General features: G+C 42.0%; 1 protein-coding gene across 6 annotated transcripts in view; it reads right to left on the bottom strand.

Annotated features, from left to right (window-relative positions):
* Positions 1–17335, bottom strand: part of SRGAP2 (SLIT-ROBO Rho GTPase activating protein 2) — a 226819-nt gene that overhangs the window by 205948 nt on the left and 3536 nt on the right. For 5 of the 6 annotated variants that reach the window (XM_036234435.1, XM_036234438.1, XM_036234433.1 and 2 more), the window contains exon 2: positions 16686–17294. In XM_036234435.1, coding sequence (XP_036090328.1) covers positions 16686–16752 — 67 coding nt within the window. In that variant the 5' untranslated portion in view covers positions 16753–17294. Of the gene's footprint in view, positions 1–1232; positions 4970–16685; positions 17295–17335 lie in introns of those variants that run through there. The other variant, XM_036234437.1, reaches the window with a different exon arrangement.

Below are 17335 nucleotides of genomic sequence, written 5' to 3'. Positions count from 1 at the left end.
GAAAAAAGAGGAGAATGGTAATTCTACAGCCTCCTTAGATCCAACATATTGGATGAGAAGTAAAAGGCCATTCTGTTCAAAATAGAAATAACACTAAAAATTCAAAGTCTTTGGAGGTGATGATGGAATACATTCAGTTCAACTGCCAATATCTAAAATATATTTTCCTAGAAATAGCGTTAGCTTAATCCCCTCTCTCAACAAACCCACATCACAATCTCCAATCAAATCCTCGATCAAGGAGCCATCTCGACATCCCCAAATTATTCAAACGAAGGTGATTAGCCACTCTTGCCTCCACACCTCGAAACAGCACCAGCACCACCCAGTCATGTTTTGCTGAACTCAGCCTCTCCCACACTCTCTGGGATGCTTTTAAAATAACTTGCTCATGAGCCAGCTCCAACAAGGGAGCTCGGGTGGCGGCAGGCAGTGGGGCAGCCTGACTTGACTTTTCTGCACTTCACAGGCTGACCCTCAGAAAGGACCCCAGAGCAGGAGGCAGGCTTACCACAGGAGAGCAGCACAGCTCACAGCTCAAGCTTTCCCTCTCCTTGCGTAGCCGTGCTCATTCCCGACAGGGCGTGGGGAAACAAGATGTTATTAATTCCTGAACACAAACATTAATCAGACTGAAATGTAAAGAAGCTGCAAACGAGGTTAGATATTTGGCATACACGCAAGGTATTATCTATTTCATGGTTTCTCTGCAACATTTCCAATTTAGAAGGAAGGTAAATGACAGATTGGATGAAAGTGGGGTAGGGAAAATGGGAAAGGAATGGCACTGTCACTTGTCAGATGAAATTTCTGCATGAATGGAACTGTCAGTGCAAACTCAGGATGTCCAAAAAAAGGCTCATTCTCCCATCAAGTGCAGCATCTCCTCATGACTTCCCTATGTCTACATCTGCCACTGTCACCACGGTTCTCCCTGTCCCCCCAAGCTGGAAACCTCAGGCCTTCCTGACTCTCACCTCACCTGTGGCTCACACACCCATCTCAGCAGCTCATTTTCCCATGTGACCATCATGTGGCCAAACATGGTACAGAGGGTAAAAGAACACGCAGCCTTGGAGTCCAAACAGACCGGGGCTTCAGTCACCACTCTACCACAGGTCTCCTTGGATCACCTGAGCACAAGCTTCTTGTTCAGTAAATGGACAATCCCGTTGGCTTCTTTGGTGGCTCTAAGAATTGGTCTCATTTAGCAACATATTCGCAGCACCCACCTCAGGTCCCAGCACAGACTGGTGCACACAGGGTGGGCAGGAGCGGACCTCCCTTCCCAGCCCGGGGCAACCAGGGAGTCTCTCTGAAACACGACTTCATCGTGCTGCTCTTCAGCTCAGACTGCCTCCATTGTTCTCCACTGCCTCAGTACAGAGCCAGACTCTGGCTGACCTTCAAGATCATCAAAACCCATCCAGTCCGATCTTACGCCTCCGTCTGACTTCTTTGCTCCAGCCAGGGTCTACTCACTCAGCAAACATTTACTGGGTGCCAACCACATGCAAACACGGTGCTGGATGCTGGGAATGTGGAAACGAAAGGCTGCCCACCCTCAAAGAGCTCACAAGCGCCTTTCTGGAAGGGAATGCGTGTCTGGCGGGGAAGGGGTCTGGGGCGGGGGTGAGGGTGGATAAGACCATCATTGTACTACAGTGTAGGAAGTGATGCAGGAGTGGTGAGCGCAGTGGGGGCTGTGGGAACAGCACTGAGGGAAGCGCACACACTGCCTCTGTTCTTTCCTCCTACTCAGCGAGCCAAGTCCTACTCCGTAAGTCAAGGTCTTATTCATTCTGGCCCACACCTCTCCCATCTCTACATTCCTCAAGTTCTTATCAACACTACTCATTTTCAGTCATCCCCTGGCTGATGTCATTTCTTGTATTGCTTGTGGGTTAAATTATTTTTGTTTTACTTTTCATATTCATTGGCTGTTTTTCTCTACTGGTTTATGGGATCATAGAGGATATGGACTAGACTCTTGACAGCTCTAAATCTCTCATGGAACCTACAGAATTATTCATGGCACAGGTGATATATTATGAACCACTGACAATCACAAAATAATGTATTTATTTAATTTTGACAAACATATTCCTCACTCACTACTGGGTCCTAACTTCTACATGGCTTACCCTTGGTGTCAAAACCAAGACAAGCAAGACTCCTGGCTATCTCTGAAGAACTCTCTAAAACTTTTTTTAATTTGTAGTTTTTAAACCTTTAAAAAAAATTTAAGTATAAGTTCTTCAAATAAAATCTTAGGTGGACACTCAATATGGTAAACATAAAAAGCAGAACTTTCTGGCTGGAGCTGTGGTGACAATCTAGTGCTGCCCTCTCAGGAAGGGAACAACCATTCGCCGCCTCACCAGCTGCCCCCGACACACATCCCCAGTGGCAGTGTTAACGGCACTACAGCATGTTGGAAGGTCATCTTGCCCACAAACGTGTGAAAACTGGATACATGTTCAAATGTGACATTACAAATCAGTGGGGGTCAGGAAAGTTGAACTCTCTCAATAAATGGAACTAGAACAAATGGTTAACCATATTAAATTAAAATAAAGGGAGATCTCTACCTCACACCATTCACAAAAATAAATTCCTCATTTATTCAAGGCAGATATGTCAAAAGCAAAAGTTTAATGCCTTTAAAAGAAAATTATAGGAGAATATCCTGATGATTCAAGGATATCAAAAGATGTGTGTGTGTGTGTGTTTAAATAAGTATATGCAATAAAGGAAAAGCTAGACAGATTTGAGTATATTAAAATTTAAAATTTCTTATATGTCAAAGAATACGATAAAAGGTGAAAAGATAAGACAACTCTGGAAAAATTTATTTGCAACCCATATTATCAAGAAAGGGTAAATAACCAGAATATATAGGAAATACCTACACATCCATAATAAGAAAAAGACAACCTAAAAGAGCGCTCAGGATTGCAATTCAAGAACTACTTGCTCTAGATAAGATTCCAGCTCATATTCTCTCAGAGCTTAAAGACCTAACATAGTGAAATGGCATCTTGTCCCATTTACGCATGTTTATATTCTATCATTGTTTATAACATTTATTATCATATATTATCTCAGTATAGTTATACAACAACCCTGGGACGTAGGCAGAAGATATCACTTCCTAGTGAGAAGCAAAACCTAGATTTTCTAATTTCTAATCCACAATATTTCCATTTAAAAATAAATTACCTCCACTTTTTAAAAAATACCTATTCACACAAAAATCTGTATATGAATGTTCATATATAGAAGCTTTATTCATAACAGCCCCAAACTGGAAATAACCCAGCTGTCCTTCAATGGATAAATAGCTAACACACTATGGTACGTCCATACCATGGAATATTATTCAGCAACAAAAAAGAACAAACAGTAATATACACAACAACCTGGATTAATCTCCAGAGGACTATGCTGAGTCAAAAAAAGCCAGTCCTAAAAGGCTACATACTGTAATGATTCCACTTACATAATATCCTTGAAATGACAAGATTATAGACATGGATAACAGATAAATGGTTCCAGGAGCTAAGGACTAAGGGAAGTGGAATGAGGGGGAGAGGGGAGAGGGTACAAGGACTATATAAGTGCAACATGAGAGGCCCCTGTAGGGATGCAACTGTTCAATATTTTAACTGTATCCCTGTACATGTCCTGGTTGTGATACTGTACTATCCTCTTGAAAGATGTTAACTTGCAAGGAAACTTACAAGCTAACTTGAGAAACTAATAAGAGTTTTACGCAATCTCCCTATATTATTTCTTACAACTGCATATGAATATATAATCTCAAAACATTTTTTTTCTAAAAAAAAGGATGAAATCGCCTTGCCCTGTTGTAGTACTATTCTGAAATTAAATGAGATGAAAAAATATGGAAAGGTACTTTACAGATTGCTAAGTGCTCTATAAATACAAGGTGACAATCACCATCTTCCTCCTCAACCAGCCTCATCAACATTGTCAGACTGGGCCTCACATCCTTCTCAACCAGTGGGCCTGCTGCAACCCTCTACTGTGGTCCTACCACTGTAACTGTGTTATCTGTCCATCCCTTTTAATAGACTGCAGTTCCTTGAAAGCCAAAAGCTTGTTATTTAGCTTTATAGGCCTACAACCTAGCACAATACCAAGCACACAGAGGTGCTAGGTAAATGGGTGCCGAAATGAAGTTAGCTCATGATTTTCTTGTTCAATACAAAGTGTCCCAACACTGGTGAAAGTAAGGAGGGGAGGGGGCTGGGAAGAACAACACACAGCAATGAAGCCATGCCTGAAAGGTTTCGTCCTTTACCTCCTCGTCCGCTCCCTGAACCACTGAGAACCCAAGTGAAGGCCTGTACAGAAGGTGTGGTGGCAACGGGAAAAAACTTGAGTTCGATTCACCAGGCCTCCTTTTTTAATCCTATTTCAAGCTCTGCAAATGAAGGAATTGACCAATTATAGTTTGGGTCACTGGAACAAGATGGGAAGTTAGGTCGCGGCATACTCTTCTGGAAAGGATTTTAAAGAGTAGCTGACGGAAATGATTAGACTGAAGAATTGCCCAGGGGGCAGAAGAATATACTAAATTATCTGTTAGGGTCTCTCAGAGATTTCACACTCTCTCTGCCTGGGCAAACATTTGGTTCCTGGGATGGGGAGGGGGTTCCCACACCCAGAAAACAATGCTAGTACTCCTCCTCCTCCAAATACTTCTTAAGCATAAAAAAAAAAAAAAAAAAAAAAGCACAAGCGGGTGCTTTGCTGCTCCTAATGTTATCGGATAATTTTTCAAATTCTTACTCAATTACATATCACTCTCTTATCTGCGATCTCCACAGGCCAAATAGCCCTGCTTTCACATCATGCCCACTGAACACAAGGAGCCCTCCCAAGTAATTCCAGCTCTCATAAACATGAGATCATTTTACATTAAGTTCTGTGAGTGTGTGTGTGTGTGTGTGTGTGTGTGTGTGTGTGTGTGTGCTTTTTTTCTTCTAGGAGGGGTAAGGAAATTGGAGGCAACGGAAGGTTAAAAACTTTGGAGGTTTCTGTTTTTGCCTAGATAATGATTAACTCTTTTTGCTGCTGAATCCAGAAGAGCTGGCATTTCTGGATTGGCGGTACACACACACACACACACACACACACACACACACACACACTGACTCTTAGAAGGAAATAACTGGCACAAGTCAGTTTCAAGCTTTTGCAGTGAGAGTACTACTGATGTCTTAAGGAGCACTAGGTGTTTTAAAATTGTGCTGTTACTAGTTAAAATATCCAGAACAAGAACCTCATTAATCAAAGCAACAGATATCATCTACCCAAAATGCTTCAATGTTTCGTTTCAAATTGCTGACAGCAGAGTTGAGATAACTTACATCACCACAAATCACTGAATAAATAAGAGATCAAGAGATAAAGCACAATTGACTCCAATGATGTCTGAAATACAAAACCTACTAATGTCGTTTAAAGATGAAACCTTAAACCAGATGTAGGAGAGATGAGTAGGAAGAACCTATAATATCTCTCCTCTAATTTCTATCTTTCCCTCAGGACAATAATCCATATGCAAACTTGATATGACGACTCACTTTATGATAACCGTTTTTTGGTCATTTGAAGCAAGGAATTAGTAATCTATCTTTCTACATTCTAGCTGAGAATCCCAAAGGTGGAAGGAATTGTCCAACATTACACAGCTAGTCATCCATTACCCTAGAGTTCTCCATCCCTCCCTACGAATGATATTTTTTAAATGCTGTAATGATAAAAATATGAGCTGTCATTATTATCAATAGTACTCATTTTAAAACAACAGACTGTTACTTAGCTCATTCATTAGATTAAAAGAAAATAAACATAAACATGAAAACATTTCAACTCCAGATTACATCATGTCTCATCTCCATCCACAAAGAAGCCCCTGAGTTGACAAAGGACTTAGCATATGAAAAGGAGTATAACAGGCAAGAGGCCACTCTACATCCTGTCACTTCCCCCGCAGCCCAGACGTCTAGATAAACCCTAAGAGGGTTCCATACCCATACCACCTCCCCCTAGTTTGTCCCAGCCCAGATGTCAGGGATTAAAGGCCTTCCACTTCCTTATTTCTTTAATTTTAATTAAAGACAATAACCCAATTTTTTCTTTTTCTTTTGAATTCAAGCACTGCATACATCAACATAAATGTCTGTAACACCAAGAGTTGTACAAGTTTCGCCTCTAGCCCACCAAGGCGGAGGGGGAAAACCGTACACACCAGTAACGGCAGGTTATTTTCTCACTCTGTAAATCTCTGAGGTCCAAGGTTTAATATATTTAACCTGATGAAAGCAGACTGTCCCTAGTAATCCAGTCACAAGTCCACCCCTAGGCCCAGTAAGTAACTATCCCTCCCCTTGTTTTTTCCAACTGCGAGGCACCTCCTCCTAGCAGATAGTGACACCTAACCAAGGTCACTTTCCAAGCCAACTGCCACGCTGCCACCACCTGGAGCCTCCCCTCTGGAAGTAGGCAGCAGCCACACAGACGTGTCAAGCCCTGGAAATGGAAAGCGTCCTTCAAAGAACGAAACACTTTTTGTACTTACAAGCGTGCCTGTTCAAAAGGAGCAAAATTGTCATCTTCAATATCTTCAATAAGCAAAAAACGTGAACCATGAAAGCAGGGAGGACCTTAGAAAATTTTTAATTTAATCCCTAATTTCCTAGATGAGAAAACCAAACCATAGGCAGGTCGGGTAGGTTTGTGCCAGGATGACACTAAGAACACTGCATTAACTCCGTTTTGCATCAAGGTAATAGGAAATGAGAACAATCACTAAATATGTATAGCGTTTCCTAGTTTCAAAGGCCTTTCAAACGAATTTGTTCATCTGAGCCTCACGACAGTGTTAAGTCGGCTTGGGTTCATTCCCTTCATCATTCACTAGGTGTGTGTTTTGGAGTAAGTTAGTTATTAAACCTGTGCTTCATCTGTAAAATGGGGATAATAATAGTAGCCACCTCATAGGACTGTTGAGAGATTCATACACAAAGTGCTTAAAACAGAGCTCAGACATAAGAAACACCCAATAAATGCTAGCCATCATCGTCCATATTAGCCAAGACTAAAAATTGTTGTCCCAATTTTACAGATGAGGTACCCCCAAATCACAGTAGTGAAGGCAAAGCCAAACTAGAACCCAACCTTTCTGCCTCCAAATCTAGCACTCTTTCCCTTGGAACCATTCTGTCTGTGTAGAACCCTGTAGTTCAATTTGCTATGGCCCAAAGGTAATATTGCTCCAAAATAGGTACCCCAGTCAAGAAGTCTCCTTAATGAGCAGTATCTGACAAGATCTAACCCAATATCCACCCCCATGATAAATACATATATACATACATAGATACATATTTAAAAAAAAGACTTGTGGGAAAAGAGAACAGACCTCAAAGGAGTTTAAATATTCTGAGAAATTGTTGCCAACTCTTTAGAAACAGGATGTATTTCCTAAAGCTTAAGGCATGTATGTCATGTCTTAGTCAGCTCATGCTCTTGGGTCTGTCCCTCTGTTATCTGTGCTTTGTCTACCTATGGTGCCCTGGCCACCCAGCCATCCGTGGCTGGTGAGGTCACCTTCTTCAGGGAGAAGCACTGTGATTCAAAATGCAGGATCTGGGCTCAGACAGCAAAGACAAGGTCCCAACTTTCACAATGCCTTTCAGGCGAGATCGGGCGCATTCAGGGTGGTATGGCCACAGACTCACAATACCTTTCAAATCGCCTGCCCACTGATTAGTGCATTTGTAGAAAAAAGATTAAAAAAAAAAAAAAAAAGACTTTGCCTTCTCCCTTACAGATGGCATCCTAAAATACCCACAGAGGCACACTTCCCAGCTGTTTTTCCTTCCTCACCAATATATATTTCAAGTTCAGAACCATTCACAGTGTACGAATAAGGTCAAGGCTACTCAATACCAAATGACTTGAAAAACCAGAGAGAAGTTTGCCAGTTTGTCCCTTTGGATGTTTCCTCTCCATTCCCCATACAGCATGCATCTGCTTCTAACAAGGCAATGGCTCTCTCCAAATCCATGCTTCAAAAAAGTGTCACACAGTTCCTTTTCCAGGTCAACTCTATTTTAATTTCCAGTCAAAACAGACCTAAACTTATTCAACTTTAGACTTCAAATATCTGTTTAAAATGATGAATAAATCCTGGACAAATGTAAAATGAGTTTTGCTTCAATTACAGGAAACTCTAAACTCTTTGGAATTCCAGAGTTAATATTTTTCTTGATTTCCAAAGAATGAGACATGACTGAAGAAATCTGATCAACCCAAGTATAGTTCTAGGGCATGGATTCTAACGAGAGCGGTGGGATAGTAAATAAGAAAATCAACCCCCACTGGGGAGCCTCCATGTGCTATGTAGTTTGTACCACTCCTTATGAAGTGATAATATTCACAATGTTTGATCTACTTTGAATTTCAAATAACATTAACATAAGGAGAAGACTTTTGATTGGAATAGGGGGAGAAATGCAGAAGCATGACATCGTGGCACTGTCACATCCAACCTCAATTCAGAAAACATTTACATGCAATTTATAAGCATTTTAGTACTTACTATGTGCCGGAAGCTGGACACATGGAAATGAATAAAAGACAGTTTTGCCCCCAAGGTGCTCAGTGAGTTGTAAATAAAGAGATGTAAATGAAAATGTAATATGATGAGTGCAGTAATACAAGTAAGCACAAGGACACTCTGTGAGGAGATGCTGAGGGTGCATGGATTAATTCTGTAAAGCAAAGAGAGACGCAGAGGAATCCTGCCTGGGATCTGTACAGGGTAACTGTGCAGAGAGCAGGGATAATCAGGGAAGACTTCCTTGAGGTGGAAGAATCTGGGCTTTGTTTTAAAGGATGAATAAGTGTTTTTCAGATTCAAGGAAAATGACGCATTCCAAAGAAAGGACACAGCACAGATAAAGCATGAAGTGTAAAATAACATAATATAGTTAGGAAACTTGAGGCAATTCATCTTTGTGATGTAACGTGACCAAGGTAAGTGGGAAGTGACGGATATAAACAGATTTTTATACTACGACCTTAGCAGAATAGTATGTTTGTTTTTAAATCATTTTGGTGGTATTGTATAAGATATATTGTCAAGATCGAATTAAGAAACTATTTCTAAAAAAATTATTTGTAGTAGTCCAGGTCATTCATTTATGCATTTATCATTACAGTCAGTATATTTTTACTAAGAGCCACCATTTAGGCTAAAACACTCTTCTAGACATGTTTCCTATCTGAAGAAACTCCATAATAAGAGCTACTTCCTTAGCATTTAATTTTTGCCATACACTGAGCTAGCATTTTACACACGTTCACAATAAACCAGTAAGGTAGGTCTTGTTATCTTTATGTCACAGAAGAAGCAGCTTGGAAGACAAATTGAGTAATTTTGGCAAAGCCATAGAACAAGAAGGTGATGTTGACAAGATTCCAACTGAGGGCTGGTCCACCACGCAGAGCACTAACCACTTGCAAGGCAGAGAGGGCTGGTTCCACAGCCTATCTACGTGCTTTACATTGCGTTACACAGACTTGAAACATTCCTACCAGAAGTCCAGTAGAAGAGAGAAGAATTGAAAGACAAACATTTAAGTCATAAGGCAGTACAAAATTAATGCCATAGTGCTGTGAGCGAACTAGAGAGAAGGGTCATTTCTGGTCAGAGTGATTGAGGAAGGCATCCAAGAAAAGTTGGTTTTACTGGAAGGGTGAGATTTCAGTAGGTGGGGATGCAAGGCTGGGCAGGAAAAAGGGGGTATTCCACAAACAGCACTCAGAACTCAGACTTTGGCGACAGGCAAAGTTCTAATTCTTGTTCCAGCATTCACCAGCTGCTGCCCTGGGACAAGTCACTGAATCTCCTAGCCCCTACTTTCTTCATCAGCAAAATGGGATGACAGCAATAATTCCTCCTGGAATTGATATAAGGAATAAAAAATAATCTATGTAGAATATTTAGCATAATGCCTAGTACACGGTATGACTCAAATAAACAGCAAAGTCTTAGCTAACAGTATATGTGTTTAAAGAATGGCAAATAGTCCAGAGAGACCTCCAGTCCTCTTAAAGTAAAATCAAAAATATAGTTAAAATGATAAAATTGAGACAAAGACTGAGGACTAAGTCAATGTTCACTTGAGAAATTGGTCTCTATTCAGCAGGTGCTAAGGAATCAGTCATTATAGGAAAGACGCCATATTCATAACATTCTGAGCATCTGGCTCACTTGTGACCCCCTCAGAAGAGGCATGAGGCCCTAGGGACTGGTTCGTTAAGGTCTATAGGAAAACAGACACTGTCACTCCTCAACTCCTAACATATCCAAGGGGTTTTTTTCTTTTCTTTCTCCCCCTATCCTATGCCTTCCCTGCTAAACACATAGTAATGGCTAAGACACAATTATGAACCCAACTTCCCTGGGAGACTGCCTTTATTCACTAAGGTTAAACAAATTTTCCAGGAACTAACCAGGGTAGTGTGGATCATTACTTGTTACTTTTTAGTACTTGGTAATACCTGGCTTTTACTTATTTTTAAGCTAATGTCAATTCTATAATGTGGTTATTATATTACCTATTTATTAACACATTATAATGAATAGATTTTTGGTAGTGATGGTTATGTTCACTTATCTTGATTATAATGGTTTCAAGAGGGTAAAACATATCTCAAAACTCATCAAATGGATTCCTTAAACATATGCCATTCATTTTATGTCAATTAAATCTCAATAAGGCTGTTAAAAATACAATAAGTTTAGTAATTCATGTAATTATTAAAGTATAAAATTGTTATTAATATATAATGCTCATATTATGAACATAAACACATTCATCAAGTGAAAATACAAATATACATATTAAATCTTAGCTCTAAAAAAATTTATCAAGACAGGTGATTATACGGAAATGTTTATACAGGCTTGTACGACTTTGATGTAAAGGGCATTTTTTTAAAAAATTGGATACACCAACGTTCACAGCAGCATTACTTGCGAAAGGTGGAAGCAACCCAAGTGTCCACCCACAGATGAATGGATAAACAAAATGGTCTATACATAGGCCTTAAAAAAGGAAGGAAACTCTGACAAATGCTACAACATGGATAAACCTTGAAGAAATTAGCCAGTCACAAAAGGACAAATACTGGATGATTCCACTTATATGAGGCACCTAGAGCAGCCAAACAGAAACACGGGGGAGGGGAGAATACTGTTTAATGGGTACAGAGTTTCAACTCTGCAAGATGACCAGTACTCTGGATAGATGGTAGTGGCGACTGCGCAACGTGACTGTACACCCAACTGTACACTTAAGAACAGTTAAAGTGGTAAATTTTATGTGATGTGTATTTTAAAATTAAAGAGAGAGATGAGAGTGCCTATACATTACTGTAAAATCAGTAAAGGTGTTATTTTGTCATTTTTTAAAAACATTTTAAGTACTCTTATTATTTATATTTAAATCAAACAACTTCTCAGGTAACTGTCTCAGATTCCCCAAAAAGCCAAGTCTATATATGATACCAGGTCAAAAGTGAATTTTATTACAGGTAGACATCCACATACCAACTTTTTCCCTGCAACATGACATAATATTTTCCTAACAAAGCCCTCAGAGGTCTAGGGTATAGGTAAGGACAATTCCTATGACGTAAATCTTTCCGGAAGAACTCTACAGGTGCCTCTGGCAGCCTAGTGTATCTAGAGTGAACAGTGAGAATTTATGAGTCAGGGGCTAGGCACTTGCTGATTTTCAAAGAATGTGGACCCCACCTATCAGGGCCAGGTAAGACTGCAAACTTCACAACAAAGAAATGATCAGGGCTTCTCCAGGCTTTTGACCTGTGTGGTACATGGCAATGTGGCCATAACTACCTGATGAACTTTTCCAAAAGAAATTTCTGTTCTCACTTCCCAAGAGAATGCCTAAACCCGGGAAGCCTGAGGACTCGTCAGAACACTGTTTCTAACCATTGCTGCTTTGCACAGCACACAGCATCCCCAGTTCCTCGCCTACCACCTTCCTTCCTCCAGGCTCCTTCGACTGTGATACAGAATACTTGAATTTTCCCAAGGCATCATTTTCTTCTAGGAGTTCACCTGATTGCAGAGTCCTATTTTCCCAGAGCAAGGGAAGCAGAGCCTTCAATCATTCGCAAGAAGATGATAGCATCTGCTTGGGGATTCCAACGAGATGTTTTACTGCAGCTTTTCACAAACTGATTATATTCAAAGCCCCCTTGGGAAGCGGGGGCTGGGAGGAAAGAAGCTTCAAAGAAGACCTTTGTTGGCATGAGTGAAGCACCGAACCCGCTTAGACCTCCCAAGGGAACAAGTTGTTTAAATACCAGCAATCGACATTCCCAAGTGCATGTGCACACACAATGTGTCTAGAGTTTTAAATTTCATCCCCTGCTCTGAAAGGGTCCTGAAAGGGTTAAACTGTTCCAGGCAAAGGCCTGAGGCTTTTCTATCAAAATGCTGTAGATGGAAATCACAAAATTTCACTTCTCAGCTCTGTAGCACACACACACACTGTTCTTCTAAGACATTATTAAAAAAAAAAAAAAAGACAAGACCCCTAATGTTCTCAAGAAAGAGAATTTGACTGCACACAGTGCCACTCTGTTTCAGATGATTCCTCCTGGAAAATTTGCATGAACTGTCAATCTCAAGCTTTCTGAGGGACTGTAAAAACTCAAGGTATAGAGAGGGTAAAGGAAAGGGGGCCTCGAATAGGACAGGGCAATAGCTGGACCTCTATGCAGTGCTGTGAACCGACCCAAATACCAGCCAGATTATAGCCTCTGGTAACCACCCACCTTACCTAGTCTTTCACTGCTCCAATCCCCCCAAAAAAGCTAACACTGGCTAGAGGCCAAGGGGCCTCGGGTTATGACCATGAATCTAGCCATGGTTGTTGAGAATTTCCAGAGATTAATGTATATGAAAGAGCTTCATAAATTGGAAAGAGCCACGTAAAGCACTAGGAATATTATTGCTCTCGAGTCAGACATTGAGAGGCATGAACTTTCAAAGGAATCTGAACACCCACAAACCAGAAACAATGATGGTTTTTAAAAATGCGGCTACAAGGCAAGTTGACTAAGGAGGCACGCCCCTCGTAAAACCACACTGGGGTAGGGTTTGGGGCTGCAGCCTCAGAAGTCCTTCGGGGCACATGCAAGCAGGTGGTTTATAGGAAAGGCAAAAACCACAGGATAGAAAGCAACCCACTAAGTCCATTTAGAGTCCACTGATTCAAGCCATTCTGACTGAAAAGTGGGACCCAGGACTCTGGTCAGAGATACTGAGAACAGTGGCCAATGATTAGACAGCTTACCTGTCCATTATACAAATCTAATGGGTTTAAGTACCTGGGCCAAGATACCTTTCGCTACTACTGGAGGAACTTACTAGAACTCAAGGTTCATTCCTAAACTTGTTTCCTATCATTTAACAGCTGGTGCTTTGGGAGCAGACAGGCAACGCAGGTCAGCCAATTCAGCAAAAGGGAAGGTTCGCCAACAGAGGAGTACCCTGTATTATTTTTGAGCACTTAACTAGTGTTAGATACTATGCTAAGTGATTTTTATATACTTTCTCATTGAATCCTTAGAACTACCTTTGGAAATTCAAATTATTTTGCCAGTTTTCCAGGTTAGGAAATTCAGGCTCAGACAAGTCACATAACTGGCCCGGTGTGCAAGGCAGAATAAGGATTTAAACCTGAATCCGTTAGAGTCAAAAACTTGTACTCTTAACCACAAGACCAAAATAGCAAAATTCTTTTTTTATCTTGGCATCTGCAAGAGAAGTAAGAATGACAGCACATGAGTCCCAGATAACACATAAAAAGCTGAAAGTCATCATAATTCTGACAAGGGCTTCCAGCTAATGGGGGAGCAGAGCCAACTCAGAACTCAGGTCCTTTGTCTCTAAGTTCTATGTTCTTTCTTCCATGGCAAGCACAGGTTTTAGAATGTAAGCTCCATGAGGGAGGGGACTTTGGTTGACTGCTACCAAACAAATAGAAGGCATTCAGTAAATAGTTGATGGATAAAGGAATCGAGAGTCAAGCTGCTGGGCGACCTTGGGAGGGCTTGTTATCCTCACTAAGCCTGTTTCTTCATGCAGCAAATAGAGGATGAAATAATATCTGCCTCCAGGGTTGATGTGAGGATTAAAGGAGACAATTCTTATAAAGCACTTGAGATGGCTGGAACATAATGAGCACCCAAAATGTAATCTATTATTATCATTATTACTATTATTCATTGACAAATTTTGTCATCTTAAGGATGTTTTTTTCCCTACTCTGGTCAGATGATGTTTCATAGAAAATAAAAAGAGAATAGAATAAAGAATTAGGATTCAGTAGCCTGTTTCTAGTTTCGGATCTACCACCACCTAGCTGTGTGACCTTGGACAAGCCTCTTAATTTCTCTGTACTCTTCTCAGCTATAAAATGAGGGACTAAACTATTCCAATCAGTTCCATAAATATTTATTGTGCACCTTCTGAGTAAGACATCATGCTCAGCCACTGTAAAATCTATGAGTAGTGTCAACAGAAAAACATCAGAGCAAAGCAAAACAGTCCTATGCTTGTGGCAAGGTAGAAGAGATATCCCAAGTAGCCAACTTCATTACATCATCTCAATGAGCAATGTTTGTAAATACACAAAGTGTTTAATTTTGAGACACCAGTGAGAAATCCCTCACCAATGAGGAATAGGCAGATCCGGTTCTATTAACACCTATCAGCCCCAAACCATAAAGAAAATAAACATGTAAAATCACTTTGCACCTTAGTTAAATGGCACACTTCTGGACAGAAATCTGGAAAAGTCAAAGTTATTCATGTTTCCTCTCGCAATAGTTAACAGGATATGTTGAAAAGAAAAAAAAAGAAAAGAAAAAAAAAGAAAAGAAAAGAAAAGAAAAGAAAAGAAAAGAAAAGAAAAGAAAAGAAAAGGAAGGAAGGAAGGAAGGAAGGAAGGAAGGAAGGAAGGAAGGAAGGAAGACAATATCTGGTTAAAACTGCAGGGGGGATTCCAGGAGAAGAATGCAGTACATCTGGACAGGACACGAAGGCCTGTGGCTTATTGTTTACAAAAAGAGGCCTAGATTATGAACAGTGACAAGAGGCCAAGACCTCAATTATAACTCACAACCACACCTCTCTCAATCCCAGTTCAACCGAAGCTATCAATCAGTCAACTCTTCCATCTTCTGTAATAAACCCACCAATATTTGCAGCCAAGTGGATAGAGGGTCCCTCAGGGTATCTCCAGCATTGACCAAGTTGATGACATTAGAAAGATCCCACAGGCACAATGGGGACTTCAAACTACCTTCCAACCTTTTAACTCTATTCCTACCCCCACCCCAGGCAATCATTACAGGGGAGACACAGCTCTTCCCAAGTCCTCTATGATAGGAAAAAGTCTCCTTGCATTGGTGCAGGGAAAGGAGGGGCCCCTCCCTCTGTTCTCTGAAACAAAGGAAAACCCAGAGCTCCAACCATGTGGTGTAACATTCAAGGCCACCCACCTCTCCCACTCCCCAGCTGAGGTCTCAATGGACTAGAGCCACATGGCTCTTCCCAGTCACTGACCAGGAAGGAACAGTGCCTAGCACGAACACATGCTGGGGCTCTTAAACAGGCGGGAACCCCTCCTATGGGAATTGCTAGTTAAAAAAGGGCTATCTGGGGAGGGTGCTCTGATTTCCATGCCAAGTCAGGCAGTCAACTAGATGTGCACAAGGTCCTTTGGTTTCTCCACATCCACAATTTGCTTTACCCTTCACATTTTTGCAGAGGGAAGTGGGCCATTAAAAGCATGTATTCTGGAGCAGAGGTTGACAATGCAAAAGGATTAAACAATTATGTCTTCCCATCCTTCAGAATCAGCACCACCCAGCAACCCTAACATCCCAACTCCATTCAGGTTTAGGTGAGGGCGGAGAACGGGTGTGTGTGACATTATTTCTGTTCTCTGATCCCTGGTTGAATGCAGAGTGACCGGATACCAAGCAGGTACAAGGTGCATCCAAGGTGGCTCCAGACTTTCTTAGTCTGATGCCATAGCAAATGTAATGTTTGGATATAGTGCATCAGAAAAAACCCCGCCTCTTCCACAGCTCTCCAAAAGGTACGCCTTCTCAAGGTTGCCTTTCTCTGCCTGGACTCCTCTTCAACCTCTGGAATAAATTCTCTAACACCTGTCAGATTTCAGCTGTCCTTCAAGGAAACCTGACCCAGACAACCAGGGGCAAATTGCCGCCTTTCTCTCTCCAAGGACCTCCTGCCCCTCCCCCCACCCTACCCAGCCTGGGGGCAAGGGCTGCCAAAATAATGGCCAGCCCTACAGGGCCAAACCCTTAAGCCCACTCCTAAAATCTTTCCCGAGTCTGTAGCCCCTGGCACAGTCCACCCCTCAGAGGCTCAGACCCAGCTATGAAACCACCTCTGAGGTCAGCCTGCCCCCACATGCTCCACCCAAAGAAATGAACCGCCTTGCAAATCAGGGTGGAAATACATGCCTCAATGGTCCACAGATCGTATGCATTATGCTATTTTTCCAAACGCTTACCTTTGACCTGAGTATCGTACTCTGCTATGATCTCCTTATCCTTTTTGAATTTGGCTGGAGACGTCATGTTTTCCTTCTTTCTTCCAAATTCGAAATGTGAATTGATAGATCCACGGGAAAAATCCAACCACCGAAATCAATACCTCCAAGACCGTTTCTCCCAAGGGCAGAAGGGGCCCCCCACGGTGGTCTCCAGCGCTCCGGGGAGCGCGGGCTGCAGGAAGGGCAGGCGGCTACCACCAGCACATGCAGACGGTGGACGCTGGGGCCGGGCGCGGCGGCGGCTGTATCCTCTGTTAGAGCCCGAGCCGCAGGCTCAGCATTAGCCGGGAGAACTGCAGCGCCCGGAGGCTGGCCTGGGGTCTGACATCAACGACACAGGCGGGGAGTGCAAGTCCTTCCGCACAACATGGTGTGAGGGTGCGGGGGTGTGGACGCACCCAGCTGTGTGCCCGGGAGGGAGTGGGTGCGTATCGGGGTGCCGGGGGAGGGCTGGGCGTGCTTCGCGGTTTTTTGTTGCACAGGCTCGAAGATGCTGCAAATCAAATCCCAAACGGGAGCCGCAGCAGCGCGGACTGGATCGGAAGTCGTTTGCTCCGGTTCACTTGCCTGTAAATGCAGGGAAAAGGGGAGGGGGCTATCAGCCCCCG

The sequence above is a fragment of the Rousettus aegyptiacus genome, unplaced genomic scaffold, assembly GCF_014176215.1.
Source record: "Rousettus aegyptiacus isolate mRouAeg1 unplaced genomic scaffold, mRouAeg1.p scaffold_m13_p_17, whole genome shotgun sequence".
NCBI classification, from domain to species: Eukaryota; Metazoa; Chordata; class Mammalia; order Chiroptera; family Pteropodidae; genus Rousettus; species Rousettus aegyptiacus.
Note: the sequence above shows the minus strand (reverse complement) of the source record. Positions and strands in the feature narration are given on the sequence as shown.